We start from the raw sequence: 26246 nt of genomic DNA on the forward strand, positions 1-26246 counted from the left end.
TTCCAGTCATCTTTTCTGCATCGCAAAGAGGTGTAGTCACTGCTTTCTGTGACATTAGCGTCATTATCCTTCCAGGATTCCATCGGGCTCTCAGCTGCATCCACCCACCTTCCCTCAGACTTTTTATCATCTCCTCTACAATCAAACTGGACCACTGCTTATTGCCTCAAGATCTGTAAGGGGCCATTCAACTCAAGCAAGAAAAAACTCCACTACATTCACTTTTTATTGCCAATGACACTCTGCTTTCAAAGAGCTATTACAGGGAATATTGCTGGGCTACAACTGATAGGGCTGGCTCACTTGCTTAGCACAGCGGACATGGACAGGATCATCAATGATAGATGGAGCGAGGGAGGTAATGTGCAATGGAAGTTAACTACTTAGAAGAAACTATCAACTGACCTTCAAAACCTACACAAGGAATTGCCAGTAATATCCCTGAATTAAAGGCCTGAAAAAGTCACAGCTTCTGCCTCAATGTTTTAAACCACACATTTGAAATCACAGTGAGAATTTTTGTTTTAAGTTTGACAACATATCAAACAACTTGACACTGAGTCTTTTAACAGGAGAAAACAGAGAACCACAACAATTTCCCTGCTCAACACAAATAAAAAGACAAGGCAAGTAAGCATTTGACAATTCCTCTTTTTTTTTTTTGCCAGTTATGATGAATTCAAGTGCAGAAATGTTAAGCAGTTGGTGTTTCTCAAAAGATATTTTGTAAAGTAGTAATCCAAATACCAAAATGCATCTTGGCATGTATTACAATGAAAAAGTGTTGACATACATTCACACTTTATTTCATGTTTTTTTTTCAAAGAATAAAGTACCAGTAAAGATCCATTTGCCGTACTGCAAACTCCTTGTTCTTATTGAGAAATACTTACTCTTGCAGACAATCCCACACAAATCAATGCTTCCTTTCCTTAGATGTCACATTAAAGTACTCAGGTTTTAAGTGTTGTGAATGGGATTTGCAATCTGTTATAGTGTAAGTAAAGAGGATTGTCTGTATTTATGGAGCAAATGCTGGAAAACAAAAAGAGAATGACATCTGCTTTAAAGTAATTGCAGACAGTACAACTGGTGTATTTTGGAATTCTAAGGCAATACTGTTGGACCAGCATATGAAACTCTGCTGTAGAGACCCAGTTAATGTATTGTTTTCATCGTCAAAGTAGAAATATTCTGTTGTTTTTCCCTTGCTTTTTTGTTTTTTCCTAATTCAGTAATAAGCAGCAGTATGAAATGCCAACGTTGCCAGAAGACAAATTATGTACTGAACTTCTGCATTCAGCAAATCCCTTAAGATAACGTATAATGTCTGCTTTGAATAGCACACTCTTTAAGGTGATCTATCTGGCAACATTCATGTATATCAAAAATACACATGTACATTTTTGCAGACTCACAATTTAATGTATTTTCAGAATTCACTACAAAAATGCAGTTTCACAACTGTTAACATACATTGAACTTCTACAGTAGTATGGATGATGTACAAATGTCTTTTTCAGAACTACCAATACTGTGCATTGTGCAAATTGTCTAGGACTCCACTCCTTCTTGAGCAGCAGCTGGAAGAAAATTTGTATGTTGAATACTGATATCAAAATACAGATTTAAATAATTTACTCTTAAAAACATTCATATTTATAACCTCTTACAGAAAATAAACAATGCATCTGATTATCAGATATGTCTCTCAGTTTTTCCAGTTCCAAGGTATACACAGGTCTCCATCCTGCAGCACAGAGTAGAAATGTGAAATGCAAAGGTGCATGCCTTGTAGGTATGGCAGCGATTCTTCCAGCAGCCGCTTACAACAATCTATCATCTGTGCACTGGAAACACTCGGCTCCTTATACAGCCGGTCCAAAGAGAACTTTTCAGTGGAAGTATCAATTAGCTCTTTTTCTGTAATCATCATCCTAGCAAATGAAGGCAACACACAGTGACAAAGTTAGAACTTAGCATCTTAAAAAAAAACCAAAAACCAAACCACCTTGAAGCAAGCATTTCAATATATACTGAATATATATTAAAATCGGAAATAATGAAATAAGTAGGTTATATGCATGTAAACAAAGGTATCAATTCATGTACAGTTGGTACAGCTGAGATTTTTGTGCAGGTTGATACCTGTGTCTACTCAGAGGTCAGACTGAACATTCTCCCATGACTATGGGCAAAAGCATGCCCAGGGAGTCACATTTGAAAGCCTGCACCATGACATCTTTTTGCTCACTAAGTAACAGGGAAAAATATCAAAATAAAATCCTATAAAGCTCCATTTTTAATGTAAGGGATGCAAGTACTTAAATAATGTTGAAAGTGTAAGTTTGAAGTATAAGGTCATGTTCATAATTACTCTCATTTTCATAATTACACCAGTACTCTGTATGTCATCAAATACAACAGTTGATAGGTACAGTCAATTGATGCACATTAAATGTGTTAGTGACTTCCTAAAAGCAGAATTATATGGATCCACTTGGACCTTATGATCTTAAAGGTCAATTCTAAGAATATTGAATTCATAGCTTGCAGATGATTTTTTCCTTTCACCCCAGAGTGATAAAACATCATATGGCAAACTCAAACTACTCAAAAATAAAGTTACTGTGTAGAGTTACTTAAGTCACTGGAGCCATGACTGATCAACTAATGCAGACAGTTCAGGCTTTCTAAACTAACTGACAAACAACAAGAAGTAATGATTCTGTAGTTGTCTCAATATTTTTAGTTTAGATTTTTTTTTAACTGCTGTCACATTGTAATTAACATTAATAGAAGTTGTTGCTTTTCTTATCCAATTAAAGGTATCTTCCTTTAAAAAAACCCCCACCTCCCCTTTGGAGAAATAATTGTAAAAAAATTACGCAATTTTGTCTTGTAAGCAAAGATCTTTTATATCTGAATTAAGTTTCTACAAGGTGAAGGAGGGTATTTTCTAACAACTGTTTGTGTTCACTGAATGCTGTCATTCTTCACTTAGTAAAGCTGATGGTTAAAGTTCTATTTTATAAACAAAAGATTTTTTCCACCAGAAGAGTATGAATATGTTCTTCAAAGTTCTCCTCCTCCTCCAAATAAAAAACATGACATGCAAAGATTTTAATGAGCTAAATGTATCAAGTCACATGAACACTTACTCCTCCTTTCTTTTCAGATTCTCTCTTGCTTCCTGTGCTTTGGCAAAAATAAACCATTGAAGAGCTGCTGGATCGCAGACCGTTGGGATCATAAAGTGTCCAAATTCATGTAAGCTTGGTGCATATCTGTCACTTATGAAACATGATGGAAGTAAAGAACAAGGTATAATTTTTTAAATGCAAGTATTTCCATTAATTACTTTCAGCATGAATTCTGAAGATAAAAGAATATAAATTAATCACTATCAGAATAATTGGTAAAAAACTAATCAAGTTTGGTTCATGAGACTACAGAAACATAATACATAATTCTTTTTTAAAACTACATTTCAAAATCAACAGACAACAATACTTAAAAAATATGAACACCAGCACGACAGCACAAAACTTTTGATTTACCCCAGCACAATACTGAAAAATAAAGACAGAACTTTGAGTCCAACTTGAATGAAATTAAGTAGGATTTTCTTCAGTCTGATTCCTTCTTAACCCACAAAATGCACTTAAAACCTTCAGAAACAAAGCGACTTTGACATAATGAAAATCCGAGATTATATTACTTTTCTTCTTAGTGAAAGCAATAATCAGGGTGCAAAAAAAAAACCAAAAAAAGAGCAAAAGCTCTGAAAGAAATAAACCTTTCCTGCAAATACCTACCTTTCCAGAATCATTTGCAAACCTCGCAGACTGCGAGGATGAAAAGGCAGTCTACTGTCACGTAATTTATTATAGAAAGAGTTCAGAGTCTCGTAGTACTCTTCTAGAGTCAACAAAGGTTGCAGTTCTTCAATATATATTACTTGTATGCCTCCCAGAAGTTCACTTATCCGATCTTCCAAGAACAGCAGCCTTTTTTGAAGCTTATAATAATTTGGCAGTCTCTCAAAAATCTGTGCACACACACAAAACACATCTCTTATGTCACAGAGCATAAAACTCATTTTAATAAATTAAAAAAATAACAAGAAACTATTAAAGAGACACTTAACAATACAAATATGGAACTCAAGGGGAAAAAAATAAAATCAAAGAATACCAAAATTGAGAAATATCAAATATATACATTTTGGGACTAAGACTGTAAGTATTTTTCATATTTATACTATAAAGGCACCACTACATATACAGAAATTAACAGTTCCAGGTAAAAAAATATATCATCTGAAGCCAAAATAAAACATTTATCGCCACACTTATAGCGGTAGAGCTATTCCTCATACAATAGTCACTACTCACCATCTACCCTGTTATTACATTATAATGTAGTTTTACATACAAAAAAAAATGCTGCTGCTGGAACAAGTCAAGTGATTTCAGAACAATCTCTTTAGAAACCCAAGAGAGTAGTAGAATCAGAACAGCTTTTGGCACAACAAAATTTATTGGTTCAGGATTTGCATTTGTTATGAAGAAAAATGGCAAAACTCCTCTAAATATCGTACTTCTGATGAAGCATTCTAGAGACTGACTTGGACAGTATCCTACTGCTTCCTTCTTCTAGTAATTAGTAACAAAAAGTAGTAGCACTTAGGACTATTTTCTAAAATGGGGTAGAATTGGACAATTATGTCCTCTAAAAACCAAGTGGCTAATCGACCTGATCAAGATTTTCACTTGATTTTTCTATGTAACATTTCACATGATCTTCAGTGCATTTTAAAATAAAAAGCCTTTGATTTCAGGTTCAAATTTATACCTCTCTTTTGTACCATCACTACAACTAACTGCACACATTATCCCATCGGCATGGCATTTTGTGTAGATATATGACCTCCTCTGAAAAGTTAGAAAGACCTCCTTGGCAAAGTTAGAAAGAGCATTTATCTTTTCAAGGAAGATAAGAGTTTATTTTAGTATTCATCAGAATGTGTAAGTTCTTAGTAAATCATTCACACTAACAAACCATGGTTTGTTTTCTCTCTCAGTGAAACATATATAGGTGAAAATTCAACAACCAGAGAAAGAAGACTGAGTGTCAAGTTTTCATATTATTCACTGACTGGACTACAGAAATAGAATCTTCTCATATTCTAGCAGGGTGAAATTTCCTAGTATGAAATTCCACCAATTATCTCCTTTAGAAGTATTTTTTGATAGAACTATCAATAATATTTCAGCAACCAAGATTAAAGAAAAATTACTTAAGTGACATGTTGATATCACTACAAATTTAATTTTTGGTTCTTTGCATATAATACTTTATCATTCAGAATGCCAGAAAGCTTATCAACTGAACGTTACACAAGCAGCAGCAGAACTGGCATAGTCACTAAAGATAAATTTCTGCAACATCCACATTAGTTGCCTAAAAGAACAAAATGGACTGATGGGGTTGGTTAGTAGTCATTGGCTGAAATCATCAGTTCACAACTCCCTTTAAATCTCATATTTATGAAAAATCTGAATAAAATTCATTAGTTCTTCATGGAAATGAGCTCTTTATGGATCACTAAATATTCTGCCAGTGCTTGCTGCACAGACTGGAACGGTGCATAACAAATTAGTTTTCTTTGTATCTAATCAGGAGTAGTACTGACTTGTCAATGAAAGCAGCAGTAAACATCTGACAAAGACTGTTGTTAGTAACAGCACACAGAGGATTAAATTTAGAATGCAGTGTACACAGTGATGCTAAACATAATAGCTAAGTGTTTGCTTTAAATTACTCATCAGTTATCTGCACCTATTAATATTTTTGTTATAGTTTAAAAAAGGATGTCATAACAAAAGGCATTATCATTTACTTTGAAATCCTCTTACTTTGGTCCAGTGATGGTGAACATCCATGGTCCCCAGCATTATGTGACCTGCTGCACTCATACCCGAGCGGTCTGTAAATACCACTGTGCGCCCTAGAGATTGAACAAAGCTCTTTACTAATTTGAGTTACTGCAATAATTCTCACAGTGTATTTCTGCAGCACAAATGCACATGAGTAGATGCTTTTGTTATTCTCAAAGTTTGAGAGAGATTCTTGAAAAGTCTAGTTTCAGAATTTTTTTCCATACAAACCTGACTTAGCATTTGCCTTCTCCCTGTTTGAACTTGATAGTTTTTTAGATACTTGGATTTTTTTCTTATGACTACTTTTAAAATAAGAGAAAATCTCAGCAGACAGCATATTTAAAGAATCTGTACAAATAACGCATACAGTAGGAAACATGTTATATGTTTAAAGTATACATAAGTAAGGTAAATGTTGGTCAAAGAACTATTAGCACAGCCATTCAACACCATTTTCACAGAACTCTCTGCAACATGCAAGCTGTAATAATTTTCATTTCACATTAGGTTTTCACTCCTTTTTAAAAGAAAAAATAGAGACAACATAAAAGGACAGTTCCGGGTGTATTTTTAGGGTGATAAATCAATTTTGAGTCTGAGTATGGTTTTTTAAGTGAAGTACAAAGATCCTTAAGAATTCTTTAGGGTAAGAGCACAGGCAACTAACTATTTATCAAAATAAGCTTCCACAAAAGTCTTCAGTGTGATGTATTAACCTACAAGACAAGGCTTAAAGAGAAGCTCTTGTCTCAGAAATCAGTTTTCCAAAATCCCAAAGAAAGAGCAGCACTGACTTTAAGGTATCTAGTCCATTCTTGTACCCTAAGGCAAGATCGACAGTACCTGTATAATTACTGACAGGTATTTGTGTATTATTACAGATTTTCAAAGATGAAGACTACAATTGGTTCACAAGACAGACTTTTTTAGCACTTTAAATCCTTAGCATGCTTAGGAAAAGAAACTAATTTGAAACCTGATACAATTTAAAACTACTACTTATTGTCCTACCCACTGTCTTTTGACAAAGGATTAGGTGCACCCTCAAATGAAAGCATCTCAAAACTGACTATCTGCAGACAGGCATAAAATGTGGAATTACAATTAGAGGAAACAGCTACTGCCACAGGTCAAACAACTGTATGAGAGGAATGGTAGGTCAGGTTTACAGAATATTTTAGTTTTTCTTGAGAAAATACAGACTTTAATATAGTTATTTTATGGAACACACACAAGAAGAGAAAACAAATATGATTTTAAAGGTATTCTTGTAAGTCCTCCTTATACTGACTCTTTAGAGAGCTCCTCACATTTTTGTCTTGAATCTACCATGGGTAACAGTCTATTGCTACCTCCGCCCTTTCAGAGGTTCAGACTAGATTTTTTACCTTCATTGTTAATATTAAGTCTGGTGCCTTCAACCCACTCTGTTTGCATTTATTAAGAAGTAAACTAGAAGCTGAGTGTAGCGAATATACTATAAGGCAAGACCACCTTAAAAAATACCCAGTAGCTTAAAAGTTCTCACCAGCTTTTCAGTAAGCCTGGCAAGTTTGTTTTTGCAGTTACGAAAGGTATTTACGAAAAGAACAAAAGCTCTGTTGTCACAGAAGACCCATGCTCATCTCTAGATAAATTCTATATTAGGATATATGAAACCAGCAACAGAAATACCTTTAACATTCTTTAATACTTCAGGGCGCTGTTGGACTAAGCGAGCTAGACTGTGCAGCTGGCTACAGCGGTGAGCAATACCCCAGCTTCTCTGCCACCTAAATAAAAATACAATTGAAAGCATTTAATTCTCAATATCATTAAAAAAAAAAATCACAGAAGTTGAGATGCAGCCTTATAACACAAATAAAATAGCACTTCAACAGTAATAAAAGCAAGTGCTACTGAAAAGCTGTCCATGTCATATGTTATTTGAACAGTTAAGAAGCCTAAATAAAATTTCACAGTGTTTCTTAAAGTGAGACCAAAAAAACCAAAGAAAACCAATGACAGATATAAGAAAATCAAATATAAAATCTGGTAGACAGAACAGAACTTGTAAATCTCTCCCCCAGTTAGAAGGGGGTTAGCAAGAAAACAGTGACAGACAACTCCGTATTTGGCTCAGTCATGGAGCATGCAGTTTATTTGTACACTGTGTAATGTTCGTCCAGAGGAGTAAATACAGTATCTAAGGTTGTTGTTTTTTTTTTCTGACTTCCTAGCCCAAAACATTACTATAATTCCAGTGGAAAGTTGCTATGTATTATCTATATTTTAAGTGGAGTAATTTTTGTTAAACGATACAGGAGCCAGGTGTTACCTGGGTGACTTTAATATACGCAGTTTTGACGTCTTTTCCATCACAGACAGATCAGATTTCTAACTAAATTGCAAAAACATTTAAATTGTGAAGTTGTCCCAGTGTATTGAAAAAATACACCCTTTTACAGAGTTGATATAAAACTGTCTCAAAGTAGGAAATTACTATTCCCTTATTGTACTGGGTCTGTCTGGAATTGAGTTAATTTTCTTCACAGCGCCCATCTTTCGCATTTTTATTAAAACAGTGATCATAACACACCAATATTTTGTGCAGTGCTGGCACAGTGTCCAGGTCTTCACTTCTTCTTCCCTATCTGCCCCCCAGCATCAGCAAGTAGGCAGGGGTGGGCAAGATGCTGAGAGGGGACAAAATCACGACAGGTGACTCCAACTAACCAAAGGGTTATTCCAGACCATATGTTGTGTTCAGCAATAAATGCACAGGGAACAGAGAAGGAAGGGGGGATCCTCGTGATTACGGTGTTTGTCTTCCCAAGCAAGCATTACACATACTGAGGCCCTGCCTCCCATAATGGGTTAAACACCTGCCTCTGACAGGGGAACAGTTAATTCATTCCTCCTTTTGCTTTGCTTGAACTCACAGCTTTGCTTCACTATTAAAACTTCTACTTTAATCCACACATTATCTTGGGTTTACTCTTCCTTTTCTCTTTCTCCCATCCCACTCGGGGTGTATCAAGTGGCTGTGTGGGGACTTAGCTGCTGGCTGGGGTCAACCCAGATTATCTCATTTGGGGAAATTTAACTAGTAAAACCTCACTCTTTGGGATGCAGGAAATGGCACTAAGCCACAGCACTTGTGAGGCAATTTAATCTAATCCAAGTAATTCAAACAACTACTTACTGTTACCTAGCAATATCACTTTGCTTTCAGTAGCACCAGACGGGAATGTAAAAAGGTGGCATGTCTTCAGCTGTCCTAAACTTATACATGGAATAAAGCCAATGACCCAGTTATTTTTCAGACCTCTGTGAACACTGGCAATATCACAAGTAACAGTTCCCTATTAAGATACTGGTTTGTCAGATTTCCAACACGCACATTCTTTTCTGAATTATAACAATATAACCCATGGAAGGTGAATAACTCTGCATGGAACACAATAGTTTTAGTGAATTTTAAAAGCACAAACTGTAAGAAAATTAGATATAAGCAAAGAATAAAATCAAACGCACATGTTTAATACTGAAGACTGTTTCAGAATCTTAAAAACCCTCACCACAGCACAGTTGCAGAGGATTAGAAATTGTGTTCAAAAAAACTGGCTTCAGCTTAAAAGAAGCCAGGGCCTTTTACAGGGTGAAAGGACAAAAGCATGATTTCAGAGGCTCCAACTCTCTCTTTCCTTTTTTTAAAAACAGAACTTAACAGACTGGCCTTTGAAATAATCCCCCAAAGTTAATTTTTCCATTGGTGAATACCTTCACTGCCATTTTCCCATACTGAATATCACACTTCAGAACATTCTCAGTCAAAGGCACAAAATTTAAAAAGGGATCGCAAATTATTTTCTGAAAATATTCTGAAGAATCAAGATCTCCAACTGTACTCTGCCCTTCTAAGGAAACATAGCTCCTACTCTGGAGAGTGGGAAACAAAGCACTAGAAGGAACATTTTTATTAAACATTCACACAATATGTACAATGTGCAAAGTTGCATTTCACTGCCAGTCTAGTTATCTTTGTAGATATTAACTTGAATTCAGGAAGAGCAATTTTAACCAGCAAAACACCACCCAAACTAACACATATGCACAGGTTCTATTTCTAGTTATGTGTTTGCCTCGACCGGAGCCTACATTTTTAGTTACAAATACGAGATCTCTTGGAGCAGATTTTAACAGGAAACTTTTGTCCCAAAAGAATTCTTCTACAAAAACATTCAATGCAGTAACACTTTTTCATATATGAAATATAGCTTTTTTGCTGAAACGAGTCTTTAAAGCTCATGGCGTAGAATTAGGCAACACTTCCTTGCTTTGATTGTCTTAATCCAAATCCAACTGATTTAATTTATTACCTGATATCTGAGAGCTGGAGTTCATTACAAAGTTCAAATTTTAAACGTTCTAGTTCTTTTCTAAGCGGCAAACTCTTTTTCAGCTTTTTTACTGCACTTGCTCCATTATCATCTAGCCAGGATCTGAAAGAGGAGGAAAAATGCTCAACAGTAGAAGCACGCTGCTGTATTACCTTTCATGCAAACAGTACAGGTAACTGAATTCTTACTGCTAACATAAAGGTTTTATTTCAAATTACCAGGTGAAGGGATTTTTTAAAAACAGAGGATAGAAACTGAAATTGTTGAATGCTTCACCTGAAGATATCTACAAAGTAAAACCTGGTACTTAATGTCTTTGAAGGGGACTAGGGAATCAAACTGAACCAAAAGACACTGACAGTGTAAACTGTAAGACTCAGAGGTATGAAAGGGGTAGAGAAGCAGATTAGTGTGATTTCAGGGGGCAGCTTCAGAACGTTGTGTTTTAATGAAAGAAACTTCCACGTACCTGCCTTTAAAAAAAAAGCCACGACAAAGCCCAATGGAAAACCCAACCAAAGTGATCATAGTAGATTACCAAATACAAGAGGTGGTACTAGAGGGCTAGGTTAGGTAACTTCTACAGAGCTGACATGAACGTAGATTAAATGAGTCAAAGTATAATCACAATAATTACAACCAGACAAACATGACTCATTAAGTACATCTAAAATTTCAATAAATAGATAATTCTATTTATAGGGAAAAGTTACTCTTTAAGAGATTTAGCCTTTGTTCATAGCATCAACTGATTTTCATACTCTTATTTTTACAAACAAACTTCCATTCTCATATTGTATTCTGAGCAAAAAACTTCAAACTCAAGTAAAAAGAGAGGCCTAATGCCAAATGGATAGTTATTCAAAGGAGACTGTTAATACGTAACTGTTTGTGGCATTTCTTGTATATGTGTAAAACTAAGTAAAAATATTCTCTAGTATGTTAAACCTCAGTTAAGTGTTTTACAATTGCATATGTTAAAGCAGTTTTATTTGTGAAGTGGTATGCAGGACAAGGGGTATGCTCTGCTCTGAAGAACCTTCCAGCACAGCCCTGCATTCATTTCAAATGACACAAAGTTACAAGAAGTTTTTCAAGGCCACAAAATGTGTATCTGTCCCAAAATGAGCACCAATTTCTAAAACACAACATGCTACATTAAATGCAAGTTCAGTATTTATAACTGCATCAATTTAAATATTAAGGTTGGCATGATGAACAACAAATGAGGAGCACAACACTAAGATACCTGGCAAATTAAAACCTTTTAACCTTAGTTTTCATGTATTATCTCTCACTCCCACCAGAATGTGATAATGAAAGAGTAACAATAAAGTTAGGAGCCATATAGTTTTGTGTTACAGAAGTACTGTAAGAGGTAAGAAGCTATTTGGAGCAAGTGGACCCTCTGTCTCCTTCTAAACTGCCACCAATATTCCACAAATCTGAAAAGCTAAATCAACCAAAACTGGATTGACCAAAAACATGACTGCTGGGCAGAGACACAAGAATGCTAGCTGGCACTAGTTATCCCAGGAGCTCATTAGAACTCTCTTTAATTATAAAAAGCATGACAAAATTACATGTTGAACAATAAAGTTTTGTACTGTTCAGAATGCTTATTGCCTGCCTTTAAAGAACTTGGCACTAAAATAAGACCAATTTAGGTTACAAAATTTCCATTCAGTGAAAGCATTACATACATTAAAGTTGTTTCCACTCTCTGGGCTTGTTCTAGTTCCTCCTCAGGATCCTTGAATCCAGTAAACGAATAATAAGTCTTATCCCATTTGATAGGTCTGTTCACTGTGCTTTTTGCTTCCTTGTGTGGCTGAGAGTTCACATTCAAACTCTGAATATGCTCTGTAGATAAACTGCAGGAGTTGAGAATATCTAATACTGTGCTCAGGAGATCCCTAGTACGTAACGTAAAACTGACTGCTCGAAACCCTGTAAAATACAAGTATTATTTAATTAAAATTTATTAAAATGCATTCACATTTCTCTCCTCTTACATGAGAAACCAAACAAGGCACGGATAGTTGGAAATTATTATGATACTGTTATTTCAGTACTCACTGCAAAATTTACGTGCAGTTTAACTATGTCTCATCACAGCTACTGGGCCAAACTGCCCTGTTAGAAAGCAAGCTTTTGACTCAGGAGCAGAAGACAGCTTCCACTTCAAATGTTACATTAAGCAGACTGAACATAACACTATTTTCTTGAAAACCAGTATGATTTTATTTTCTAGGACCTAGCACTAGGGTCCCTCACAATTTGCTCAAGTTTTTTAACTGTCAGGATATAGAACGTAAAACTCATCTGTTAGGTAAGGCATATTGGTACACCAGAGACAAATACACAGAATAAAATTAATCATAAGCAATATTCCAAATTTGGCAATATTTTTTGTAGTCTCAAAGATAAGAGACAATGTGGTAAATTGAAGCTTCAGATATTATACAGCTTCTGCTTTACAGAATAAGTTCCTATTGATCTTACAAATACCCTGACATTGTGTACTGAGGATAAGGACCCAACTGTTGTTCCAGTTAAACATGACAATGGTGTTAAAAGCACAAAAATTATCATTTACATCCACCTATGTTTTTTACTTTCTCATACTGTAATTTGACCTCAACTCTGTAATGTCTCATTCTTTCAACGCTTTTTAAAGCTTAGTTTAATTACTTGGGATGGTCCCAGCTGTCTGATCTAATACATATTTTCATGGTTTGACTGGATTTTATTCAGCTGAGAAGTCTTTATGACTGCACAAGGCTAAGTAATGGTCGGAAAGAATTTAAATACAGGAAGATACGTTCTGCACGATATAAAAGCACCTGAAGCACTGAAGGATTCTTGAACATTAGAAGAGTTTGGTTCTGTTTCTCTTACATAAAAAGTAAGCTGAGTTGGCTTCAAGGAACGAAATCCTGGTTTCTGTAGGTTCTCCAAGTAGCCATTTAACCTCTTCAGAGAGTTTTCATTTACTTCCTATTTAAAAACAAAAACAAACAAAAAACCATTACAGATGATGAATTTGGTAATTTTTCATTTAAACCTTTTTTAATCTTACAGGCAGAATTAGTTCTTACAAAATGCCAGTTGCTCTTAGCAAGTAGTGATACAGTTTATATTCTTAGCATTAATAATTATCTTGCATGAATAAATCTGTATGATGTACATACTTGTACATTCCAAAACCTACTTTTAAGGCTTTCAACCTTAAAGAAATATACGGATTCAAATATAATGCACAGCATTTCAAAATGCTAAAGTAGTATGTATTCTAAATTAGTCTGGAAGGATTCAGTATTTTGTTTAGAACAATTAGAAAATATGAGTAATAAATAATGGATGTTTAAGGGCCCTATCCTTGCTAAAAATAAAGGAAGTGCATCTTTTTGTTCCATGGTAACAACCACATTAAATTCTAACACTATGTTTGTCTCTCTGAGAGCAGGAAAACTAGAAAATTTCCATCCTTGAAACATGAAATATTTACAGAGAAAGCATACTAAAAGATTTTTACCCTCTCTTTGGGGTGCTGGCCAAAGAAATCTGGATGTACAGCAAAATAGAAAGGTCTGAGAGCATTGATGGCATCAGCTCCTGACAAAGTTCTTGCCTGAAGAACACACTGTAGCAATATCTTGTCCAGACATAACCTAATAAAGTAATAAAATATTTATGTATGATGCAACCAATCAAGTGACAAAACAAATTACATTAGAATGTGACAGAATTGAGTAAATGTTCACAATTGCAAGTATAATAATTTAAAACTGATATCTGAAGTCTGAGTTCTAGATTTTTCTTTCCCCTTAGGATTCATAAAGCTGTATTTCAACAGAGCCAATCCAACAGGTTCTAGAGATGGTGGATGCTAATGGCTGAATAAAGACATGTAAATAAGTACAGTAACTTTTCCCTCTACTTTCTCAAAGAAAAATTCCCCAATCAAGAAGTTCAAATTACAGATATTGGCTTTAGTGGTATTTTTTGTAGGTATTCCTGATGCTTCTCTTAAAAGCCAGTCCTTATATATTTTAGAACCTCTACGGTAAAAGCCAAACCTTTTTCAAGCAGTGCCAAAAGAATATTAGATTTTGCCCAGGAATAATAATCATAATTCAGTCAAAAAAAGTTCTACATTAGTTTCTGAGTTTCCCATACTTGTGTCCATTACAAAAAAAAAAAAAATCTACTTTCTTAAACATCCTTTTATAGAAAATATCAAGTTAAAAGACAATATTTATTTGCCTTTTAATTTTCACTGAATTAGAAGAAACAAGGACTAAAAGAAATTTCAGTGGTAGGAAACGAAGATTTATTTACCTAAGATTAGAAGGAAAAATTAAGTTGAAGAAGTTCTACGAAGCTCAGAAAGCACAAATTATTGAATACCTCCAATTATGCAGAAATTAAACAACAGTTCTATAACAAGAACACTTGTGTAACAGAGGACTGAAATGGAAAGAAAAATGAGTTCTGCATTAAAGACCACCAAAATTTCCTGCCATAGCTCAAAGGTGATATTCAGGTTTAGCAAACTAATTACCAAGAGACAGTATATATAAAAGCAACAAGAAAATGTGAATCGGTAAATATTCAATAATAGGTTTCTCCTTCAGCTGATTTTACAAGCTAACACATTCAACAGGCCATTTTCTGCGATTAATGTTTATTTTCCTTTGCAACTCAGAAGGGCAGGGACTCTGCTCTGTTAAGCAGCAGAATGCTTAACCCCTCACAGTATCATTCAAACTGCAAACCCTAAATATGTGGCAGACTGGAGGCAAAGCTGCTTCCAATTCACATAAAACTAATAACTTTATTAATAATGGTTAGCAGGACTGTTTCACAGCTATTTGTTCAGCATCCTAGACCAAATAATTATCCTGGACACAGAAACATGTGAGACTTTCCTGACTGCTGTCATTAATTAAAAAAAAAAAAAAAATCCCCAAAATCCCCAAATTTGTGCTCGGGCAATAAGCAGAATTTTTCATTTTGGCCACTGGTAAATGACAACAGTTGAGTTGTCAAGCAAATGCAGTGACCTTCACTTTACTTTTTTTCTATCAACTTTTCCAGCTCTTCAATTAGATACATAAAAGCAGTTCAGACTAATGTTTTCTGCCTAAGAGGTGAGGAAATATTTAATTAGTAGGTCTGAAAAGTCAGCTTGCTGAAAACAGAAGTTTTTGTAGAAAAGTGGGACAGAAAATCTACGATGCAAGAAGACTGATGAAATTTCAAATCCGTTATCACTAACAATTTTCACGTGTGTGAATTAAGTGGAAGAATTAAAAAAAAAAAAGTATTACTGGCAAACACTTCTACCTCCTTCCTGACTACATCTCAGAAGCTCTAAGACTAGTCATCACTATAGCCCATGATCCTACTCAAAACAGCAGGAGATGGTGAAGTATCACATATCGTGTTTTTATGAAGAGTGAAAGCTCTCAATGACAATGCCGCAGTTGCTCAGTGATGCAGGAAAATTATATTTCTACTAGATCTGGCAAGAAAGGAAGCAAAGCACACTGGTGGTCCTATGTTCTGGGTATGGTAACACCAAAATAATTGTCTTGCCGAGAAAAAAAAAATTGCAGTTGTTTTTTTTTTATCAAATGGACACAGAACAGTAAAAGGAAAAAAATTTCTTTCAGCAAAGGAAAGAAAGTAAATTAACCAGTTTTCTATATGAAAGCAGTTTTGAGTAACAGCTATGCAAAAAAATTTACATCCTCCTAGACCTCGCCAGGAGGAAGAAGAGCTCAGTTCACTGTTCACCTTATTTATACACCATTTGCCACATCCACTCTCAAGCTACACTGCATGATGTGTCCAGTAGTTCAGGTAAAAAGTTCCAACACAGCCGGAAATTATTAATCATACTTCCAAGTTTATTAATCATAAAGTTCCATCTGCTATTCTAAAAGAAAAATGGCCAAGTATGGCTAACTTTAGTTCCCTTGTTTTGTATCTAAACAACACTGTCATGCTAGTAGGAAGGCTCAGGATTCCAGCCAGAAGTCTATTTTGAACTTGCTTAAAAGAGAAATGCTCAAAGGCCAAAATTAGTCTGCGTGACAGAAGGAAGAATTCATTCAGTGAAGGTGAAAGACAGAACTCTGAGGCATCTTTCAACTGAAGTGACAAAATAAGTGAATTAAAATGGATTTAAAGAGATAAAACGCAAGAAAGATGCTTATGGCTTCACTCACAAGGAACAAGGATTGTTCCAAGAGGTTCATTTAGATCTGAGGAGCAGAGAAAGGCTTCGTATTAAAATCAAGGTCATAACCACTTTGAGGACAGTGTCTCCACTTCATGAAAGATATGAAACACAATCTGTACTACAACACTTTATGCAATCACACTCTAGGGCTGATTTAATTTATTGATTAAATAATTCCCTCCAGCTTTCTTTTTTTCACATCTCTCTGAAGTTTAACTTTTTGGCTTTTAGTTTTGGCACTGAAAAGCTTGGCTAAATTAAGCTCATAGTTATAGACATATTCACACATTTTGAAACACTGAGCTTTAATAACTCAATAGTGCAGTAACATGTTGGACATATTCATATTTGGACTACCTCGTCTCAAAATTCAGCTATTTTAAACCCCTTGTTTTGTTGAGAGCCTTTTTATTGTCTCACTCGAGGACAGGCATATGGCTTTTGGGGATTTTCAGCTGTGGATGCTCTGCTGAAAGCTTCAAGCTGTAAAGATCAGAATGTCAAAGAAATGAGCACTGATCAAAAATACCAAACCAGTTTCACATATATGCAAATCATATACAAAAACATACATACATATATATATACTAAAGGTAAATTAAGTCAGCAACATGCCATACCTTCTCACGGTTCTCAAGCAGCAAAACATTTCAGCAACTCAATAGTCAAGCCAAATTTCAGCCATCCACTAACTCACTTAAAAAAAAGGAAAAAAAATCCTGTTTAGTAACAAACAGGGATATTTTCCCCTGCTACTTATCAGTGCATTCTCTAAATCGTAAGTGGTAACTTTCAAAGTCACAACAGTAATACAGAATTGAGCAACCACACCTAAAATCTAAAGGTTTGTGTAAGAATGTTTTCAGTTTCCTCTACTAACAGTGAGTCTTGCCAACATTAAGAGTTGTTACCGTATTTTGTTTTGAGGATGAATATTTAAAGGCATTCCAGTTAGGGAAAAAAAACACCCTAAAAATTACCTATGGACAATGTTTCCTGCTCTTCCTGATGTTCAGGTTTTGTTCTGAAAAAAAGCAAAAAAACAGAGGCTTTCTTTAGGCACTAACACATACCAGTTCATGGAATTCCATGTAAATTTTTACTAAGCCCGAAACTCTCAAACAAATGATAACAATTTAAAATGTACACGCCAACTATTTTATGGAAGCATAATGTAAATACAAAGGGAAAGACACTGTCTTACAACAGTGCCTTGAAATCTTTTATCAGAAGTTTGCTGGCATTCATAAAAACGAATTAGCAATTTTTACCAGTAACTTCTGCACTATGCAGCTGTAGGTTGAGAGTTTTCCAGCAGTAGACAAAACACTGGGCATGTCAGAGTGCAAACATGCACCTAATCATTAGGGATTATGAGGGAAGCTCCCTATTGGCAATGTTTTCTTATATGTTTTCACGCACTCTTTTTTGAAAAACATACTTTTGTTTGCACTTTTCGAAATAACATGCTTGCTAAGTATGATGTTTTCAAGCTGAGATAAGCAGTTATCAGAGAAACACCGTCCGTGTTCCAATACAGCGTGATAGTTCCTATGACTCCCTTGCAAAACACTTGAAGTTTTAAAACTTACTAATAAAAATATACTTAACCAAGAGGTTGTTTTACTAGAAGCAGATAGTGGGAGAAAAAAACATGCTGGGCTAAAATAACCCCAGATTACTCAATATTTTTTGTCTTCTGATTTTCAGCTAGGTGGGCAAGACTGTAATAATGTCATTTTTAGTGTCCGTGACAACAGTCCTAATCATAAACTAAGTTAAATACATTAATAAGCTCTCTGGTAATAAAAGTTTTCTCCTTCTGTAATTTTAGCTTCAGGCATTTGGGCAGAGGATGGAAAAAACCATCTCAATCCGCGGTGACGCTTTACATAACCAGACAAAAGCATCATTGTTTCTTGCTTCAAATGCTGCTTGGAAATTGGTACACTGCTTAGTCAAAAAACAAAAGCTCCTGGTCTTGACCAAGTTTCACCTGCACCCCACCTCAAAGTCACTCACACTTGCTAACACAGAACAAAATATTAACTACGTACAGTCACTTAGCAAAACCCTTCGGCAACACGGCGTTGCACATCGCTGCCATCTCACCTCGGGCCGAGGGTGCTTATTTCGGGTGCTCACCTATACCCCAGGCAGCACTGAGGAAAAAGACTGAAAATAAACAAGATGATAGCGGCTCAGAAAATAAGCTCGGGCCAACCTCACTCGCTGCTTGAAAGGAAACAGTGGCCCGGCCACAGAGACAGTTTCAGCTACTGAAAACAGAGCCCTGGTAGAATTCACCTTAAGATTCACTAAAGAAAAGGTGTTCCCAGCAGACGGCAGAACTGACAACCCTCGGCTCGCGGGCCTTTCGCACCCTCAGCAACAAGGCACGGGTAAGGGACCACTGATCCCGAGCCGAGCCCGAGCGGGCAGAGCCGAACCGAGACGGAACGAACCGAGTCCGGCCAAAGCGAGCTCGCGCCGGGCAGAGCCGAACCGAGCCGAGCCGAGCCGAGCCCGGTCAAGCCGAGCCCGACCCGAGCGGACCCGAGCCCGGCGGAGCCGATCCGAGCGACGCCGATCCGGCCCGATCCGACCCCCGGTGCCGCCGGCCGGGCCCGCGCGTGCCCAGGCGCACGTACGGCCCGCGCGTGCCGGCGCACGGGCTCGCTCCGGCCCCGGCCCGCACCCCCCGCCCCGCCGGCGGGGACGGGGCCACGGAGCCCGGCCCGGTTTCAAAGCATACACTCCCCCTCCCGCACCCCCCCACCGCCCGGGCTCGGCCTCGCACCATCCTCCGGCCGCCGCCGCCGCTGTCCGAGCGGGCCTCTCGAGCAGGAGGGCGGTGAGGTCGCGATGCCTTCCCCGATCCCCTCCTCTCCTGCCCTTCCCTCGAGGAGAGGCGTGGTGAGACCCCCGGCCCAGCCCCGCTTACCGCCGCGGCCGGACGGCGCCCACCGGGGCTCGGCCCCATCGCCCCCACCGACGGCCCCGCAGGGGGCGGGCCCGGGGATTCCCGCCGGGGGGCGGGGCCGGGAAGTGGGCGGGACCATCAGGCAGTGGGCGTGGCCATCGGCAGTGGGCGGTGTCGCCCCGGGGCGGGCAGCGCTTCCCCTCCCGGGCCCCGCTCCGCGCAAGCGCACGCGCAGGCCCCGCTCCCCGGGGCTGCCGTGGGAAGCAGCCCTTCCCATTCCAGCGGGTCCTGCCTCGGGCCGTACAGCTGTGCCTGTAGTAGTTCGTCAGGGACGCGGAAGGGAAAACCCTCGCCACAAGAAGTGTCTGCCGTTCTGCAGAGGGATGGGAGCGGTTTATCCAAATGCCTGCGCACGCCTCACGTTGCCTTTCTGCAGAAAGAGAACACCAAGTGGGCGAAGAACCAGCCGTGAGCTCTGCGGTCCCGATGGGAACGCAAGAGCGGTTTTCCTGCAGTTACACAGAGTCAGGTTGGAAAAGACCTCTGAGATCATCGAGTCCAACCTATGACCTACCATGGCAACTAGACCATGGCACAAAATGCCACGTCCAGTCTTTCCTTAAACACCTCCAGAGACAGTGACTCCACCACCTCCCTGGGCAGCCCATCCCAATATCTAATCACCCTTTCTGTTAAGAAATTCTTCCTAATGTCCAACCTAAACCTCCCCTGGCGCAGCTTAAGACTATGTCTGTGTTACTAATGCTCGATGTACACATACATTTACACATCTATTTTTCTTCCAAGATAGCTGCTGTCAAAATGCAGCTGATACAGGGACATGGAACCTCAGAGCAAAAATGCCTGTTGCTGACAGAGTTAGAAAACAAAGGGATATTAACTGCTAGGGACTGGAGTTATTTGCATGCAATGTATTGCATTTCTAGGCAGGAAAGGTTAAAAAGAGGACTGACAAGGTTTAGGAACTAACTGTAGCTCAGTGAAGCTTTTAATCAAGTTAACACTCTCACAGCCCTTTGGGGATTTTCTTAATTTCCATAACGTGCAGCATGTTTTTTGCTTCACAACAGAAGCCAATCAGTTATGTAAGCAAATTGGTTGCATAATTATGCAGATGAAAAAATAACTTTAATTGATTCAACAGAAACCCGTGCTGTTCATTTCACCTGGGATTTCTTTTAACTTCTTGAGAAATAAAATAAATTGGGAGACGTCATCAGCAAGCGGGCCTGCCAGATAGCAGCTCCATTGCATAGGGTACGTATTCCCAAAGAGAGGCCTCCTCCCCCTGCCCTAGCACAGGAATTAATTCCTGCTTTTTAGTTAAGTCTCAGCACTTAATGTGTGATGGGAGTAGTGCTGTGGCTTTATCTGGTTGTGTTATTCCCAGGACACATCCCACTGGCTCAGCAAGCAGCACAGATTTCCAAATTGAAAGTTTGTTTCATACCAGATAAAATTATCGTCTGAAAAAGTCTGTATTTTGACCACTTGTCCCCTAACAGAAGGAGAATTTTAAGCATTCGTTTTGCTTAATTCTAAGTTGCTACAAGTGGCAATGGAGCTGTTTTCTCCTTACTCCTTTGTCTGTTTCGGTCCTGGATCTGCAGGTCAAAAAGTAGCATGAGTTTCTTGGAGAAACAGTTCCATCACAGGCAATGGTACAGAACTCAGACCAATCATGTCAGCATTAATTTTTGACACTACTCATCATCCTAGCAATTTTAGAAAAAGTTATGCAGAAGGAGCTAAGACTGAAAAATGTAGACCTGGGATCTGCAAAAAAACCTCCCAAAAAACCCAAACCCATGATGACGCAAGATGCATCTGGAGAATGTGAAAGGACAAGAGATGTGAAATAGTCATTGCTTTTAATGTGGCCGTATTTTACTAAGATGAGGAATATGGCATTAAGATTTTAGTAATTAAAGTTCCATTACTATACCAGAGACATTTAATTATTTTTCCTAAAGTGAAACTCTCACTGACATCCACTTGAGTTCTTCAGTAAACTGAGCACAGCCTGTAACCCTGGCTGTAGCCTCATCTCAAGTCTACAGTTACAACTGGAAGCTGGCCATCTCCACAGCTGGGAGTTTCAGCCCAATTTATTCATGAGCATTTGCTACACTATGTGCTCTGGTGTGGTTAAAAACTGCACAGTCTGACTGATTTCACACTTTCTTAACCTCCCCATGCAGCATATCATACTCGAGATTCTTGTAGTAGCTACAAGATATTGAACTGTCCACATCTACTTTGCTGTTTCCCCATCTTCCCACATACCTAAGAATGTTAATTACAGAGATCTGAATAGGGATCTGAATAGAATTAAATAATTTAATGACAATACAGACACTCAGATATCTTGAATATTTTATATAAAGAATAAAAAACCATTTATTAACATCTTAACAACTTCTCCAAAGGGACCCCCCCAATTGCTCTTTATAAAACACAGTGTCAAGCTCCTATTTCCAGCTTTTCACCTCCGTCCCCCATGTGGGTTCAGAAACTCTCAAAACTATCAATGCTTTGAAATAAAACTGTGGTAAGCCTTTCAAACCCCATTATTCTGTTTTAGTTACAAGAAACTGTCCACACCTAACAAAAGCAATCTTTCCAAGAGCATACCGTGTAATCAGTGAAAACTGAAAAATATTTTCACAGAGGCAATTTCTCATGCATCTAACAACATTCCAAAGGAGTGCAGCGTTGTCTACACCAAGCTACCAAGCACAACATAGGAAAGTTTTTATTTGCACATTTTTCTGTCTCCCTCTGCAAAAAGGTACACATACATTTTATTTCCTGTATGAAAAACTTTATCAAATTAGTTGCTTAAAGTCAAACAAAGAAGTTCTTTCAGCTTAACTTACATCTGGGAAAAAGCAAAAATATGGATATTGTCAATATATTGAGTGGCTGGCTCTGCAAAACTGCATTGTCTCTATTGTACTTAACTTTACTCTTCAGAACATTTTTCCATCTTTCCAGGCTTGTTTCCATTCCACACTGGAGTTTTGTCTTGTTTGGCCCATGGAATTTCTGTTACCAAAATACCGAGAATGTCACTCAAGAAACCTTTCTGTCCTTTTGATACACATCAAAATGGCCAGAATTGTATTGTATTTCATGTAGACCTAGGCAGTACAAAAATGTGAAACACAGGACTTAACAGCAAAGTTTTTTAAATTGCCTACTGGTTTGTCATGTGTGTATATATATATTTCCCATGTATATATATATTTCTCATGTATATATATACACACATATATATATATCTACAGGGAGAAACACTATATTGCCAGAAAGACCAGAAGCCCTCGCTGTAACAAAAGTTCTGAGCAATGATATGGGGAGCTTGCATTGCTTGTTAATATAAAACATGACAGAGACTACATCCTATCACAGCTGAAGATGATACTCAGGAGATGAAGCCAAAACATTGCAAAAATTTTACACAGTTCCAAGTTAAACCTGAAGGTCAATGATTAACCTCTGTCTGAAAAAGAAAGCAACATTTGGGTTTTTTTTCTGGGGATGATCTAAGTGAAAATTCAAGGTTGCTTACAGTGGAAAAAATTCTGCTGTCTCTAGAACATCCCAAGATTTGAAGCCATACAGATTACAAAGAGAATTTTGTCCTTCTGCATCTCTCAAACACAGTATTAGCCACATCTGGTACTGCTTACAGAAATGTGGGATTTAGCTGAGTGTCAGATAGCCTCTTAATTTCCCAGGGAAATTAAGCTACAAAGGATCTTACAAAAAGTAATTATCAAAAATTTCTTAGTTTCTCACTACCAGTTTTAGTTCGTTGAAACCTTCCAGAATTGCTCTTGTCATTAATGCTGGAGTGGCTGCAAGAACATCAGTTTAGATCCCTCACTGGAAACCTGGTCACTTCTTACCCAGTCTTTCAGCTCCTGGGAAGCAAATGCGATTGGATTTGACCAGGTAGATGGCCTTACAAATGGCAGAGACAACTCGGTGAATACCAACGGGTGGAACCCAAAGTTTGTTTGAACTAGTGCCAACTGTACTTCAAGAAATTTTGAGGTAAGGGGCTTTTAAAGAAATGCCATCTGATTGTTATTACTGAATCCACCATTTTTTAGAGGGAAGGCAGATGAGATCCTCACAGAAGAATGAAAACACAAGAGCCTCTATCTTTGCATTTTTTTCTGTACAGGTGGCACAGGAGGAAAGTAGTGATCTTGGCTGTCACTGCAGTCAATCCTCTCCTCCAGTAGCAACTCCCAGACAGACTGGATGAGCAGTGGTATTGAAGAAGGTCAGAACCTGGCCCTGAAGAGGGTCAGGAATCTAAGAACTGATAATCAGATTCATGACATTAGATTAATGGCATGAACCTTAAGACGAGAGTGGCAACCTCCCCCAGAGAGAAGAACCACCAACACCCCTTCAAAACCCTCCACAACCATCCAGGAATAAGATCATGGCGGCTTTCATAATTCAGAGGTACTCTGTGGCTCAAACTGCCACAAAAGGACACCTGCAGTAATGCTCCTGCAACTGGGAAGAGACTTATGCTGCCCCAAAGGAGGGAAAGATTTTTCAAACATTCAGGTCTTATGCTACCATCTTGATCTCCCTTATGATGGAACAGCCTTAAAAACACGTGAATTTCTCTACCCAAAAGAGCAGAACTGTTCAGAACAAAAAGCTTTGGAAGGGATGGAGTGCAGGACGAAAAGAGCTGTACTCCTGGCATGTTTGTGAAGGTTGGTACTGGAGATCTAAACTAACACTACACAAAGTGGGGAGCTCAGGCAACTATCAGCTTTGACAGAGGTCCCACTGATTTGCCACAAGAGCTTTTCTGATATGAAATGTGTGTCTCTTCTTACTCAGCCTGCAGATCAGTAGATGGAAGTGTGACTTGAGCGATTCATGCTCCAAATTTGATTCAGAATTTGCAGGTGGGGAAAAAGAAATCCTGAAGAACCAGGAATGGTGGTACAAGCTTGCTAGAAGCCTCCATCTCATCGTGCATTTGGCAGGAACTAAAAAATGGACAAACCCACCTTCCTCTAAGAGCATAACCAAGGGAGAAAGCGAGTTTTCCTCTTCAGTGGAAGTACCCATATATACAAATGTGAAGCTACACACGAGCTATTATCAAGATACAACTAACCCTTCATCTGTGAGCAACATGTGTCTGTGAAGAAAGGTGTCCTAAGTCAGGCATATCTCAAGTGATTTTGAAGTTATTTTCATCTCAGTGCTTTTTATTGGGATCTTGCAGTAAGGAAATTAACATCTAAGGTGCACACAGATGGGTCAACATCCTCACAAGTTACTGTGAGGAAGACAAAAGGAAACATATTACTTCTACGGACTATGAAGCAATGTGGAAAATACCTCACACAAGAACAGTAGATACACTCAATCAGTGCACTTACCTATACTTATACTACACTTACACTTTCACCCGCTGGGAGAAACAAGTCAGTACTAGATTCTCTGTAAAAAAGGAGAATGTAGGTTCTGAGGCTGCAGCTTCCTCAATATCTAATGATGTCATTACAGAACATCTATGTAAGTCAGTGTGACATTTATATACTTAGGGAAAAAATTACTCTTTTTGTGCTACTATCTGCATTATCATCAATATCAGTATTTAAAAACACAACTTGAGTTTGAAACATTGCTGTCAATCTGTAAGGCACAGTCTGGACACAGTGGGAACTGCCTTTATTGCTCTGTATTATTTTGAAGAATGATTGCTTTAACCATTAAAAAACAAAAGTCTTAACTATTTAATGACTACCGAAACAGCCAGACCTCCTCAGCCCATTTCATATTCTCCTGAAGCCATTTTAGAGCAGATGAAAGCTCCAGGCTGTAAACCTCTTCCATATTAACATTCATTGTCATATGCTTAAGAAGAAGCTTTGGATCAGATAAACGAGCTGCTAGAATCAGTCTCTCCACTGCCATTTGATAGACACTGTTATCCTGAACTGTCTGATCTTCACATCTGTAAGAGAATTTTCACAAATACAAAATTAGGTACCATACAGGCCTTGTGTTGCTTGCCTGACACTCTACTGGCAGCAAGATTACAGAAATATTAAAATAAATCCATGTATTCACTTCACTGATAATATATTATGTTAATTTCTAGACAGATTTTAGATTATTATTCTGAAGAATTAATAAGTTAGAAAAAGTATATTTTTAATGTATTTTACAGTAATGAAATGTAGTAGGCTTTAATGCCAGTGCAAAGTAGCTCTGCAATATTCACAATTCATGAAAAAAATATTTGTCTCTGGGCTGGAAAATTCAGTAAAGGAATGCAAACCAAAAAGGTTTAATCATTTTTGGCATGTAATCACTTTTGGAACAAGGCTGTGCCTAAGTTACATGCCTGTATTTTTTGGAAAGAGCAGAACTTACTCTTTAAGAAAACAAGCAGAGGTACAATAGCATACATATCAAAACAAGAGATAAAAACCTCCTCATTTATCAAAGGAACAAAATTAAGAGGTGTATTCCTTGGGAAGGATACAGAGGAAGGAAGACAAAATACTAAAGCTTTGGAGATGCACGAGTTCATAGTTCTTAACAAATGAAGCTTTTCTATGCAGTTACATTTTGATGCTGAGCCAGTCAGTCTCAGAGAAAAGTGGGTCTTGAAAAATAAAATTACAGGTATAACCTAGTGACAATGGTTGGTGGTTTACAGACAA

At 37.8% G+C, this 26246-nt stretch overlaps 2 protein-coding genes across 11 annotated transcripts in view; both read right to left on the reverse strand.

Moving 5' to 3' along the window:
• Positions 1-208: 208 nt before the first annotated feature.
• TCAIM (T cell activation inhibitor, mitochondrial) lies at positions 209-19610 on the reverse strand. Of its 7 annotated transcripts, none has more exons than XM_039391231.1 (13): positions 19525-19589; positions 18693-18755; positions 17561-17604; positions 17201-17276; positions 13866-14001; positions 13174-13327; positions 12031-12277; positions 10307-10429; positions 7620-7717; positions 5922-6013; positions 3819-4051; positions 3162-3293; positions 209-1937 (listed from the first exon to the last, which is right to left on the reverse strand). In XM_039391231.1, exons 4-13 carry the CDS (start codon positions 17227-17229, stop codon positions 1712-1714), a joined length of 1470 nt encoding a protein of 489 aa, XP_039247165.1. In that variant the 5' UTR covers positions 17230-17276; positions 17561-17604; positions 18693-18755; positions 19525-19589; the 3' UTR covers positions 209-1711. The 7 variants fall into 7 exon arrangements, with proteins under 7 accessions (XP_039247165.1, XP_027589155.1, XP_039247163.1 ...); XM_027733354.2 differs by having other exon boundaries at positions 18638-18755; XM_039391229.1 differs by lacking the exon at positions 19525-19589 and adding an exon at positions 19381-19470 and having other exon boundaries at positions 18638-18755.
• Positions 19611-21888: 2278 nt separating this feature from the next.
• TOPAZ1 (testis and ovary specific PAZ domain containing 1) overlaps positions 21889-26246 on the reverse strand; it is a 42759-nt gene continuing 38401 nt past the window's right edge. For all 4 annotated transcript variants that reach the window (XM_039391246.1, XM_039391247.1, XM_039391245.1 and 1 more), the window contains one exon: positions 21889-25531. In XM_039391246.1, coding sequence (XP_039247180.1) covers positions 25318-25531 — 214 coding nt within the window. In that variant the 3' untranslated portion in view covers positions 21889-25317. The remainder of the gene's footprint in view (positions 25532-26246) is intronic.

This window comes from Pipra filicauda, unplaced genomic scaffold, assembly GCF_003945595.2.
Source record: "Pipra filicauda isolate LSUMZ 115617 unplaced genomic scaffold, ASM394559v2 scaffold91_size2508729_pilon, whole genome shotgun sequence".
In the NCBI taxonomy this organism is placed as follows: Eukaryota; Metazoa; Chordata; class Aves; order Passeriformes; family Pipridae; genus Pipra; species Pipra filicauda.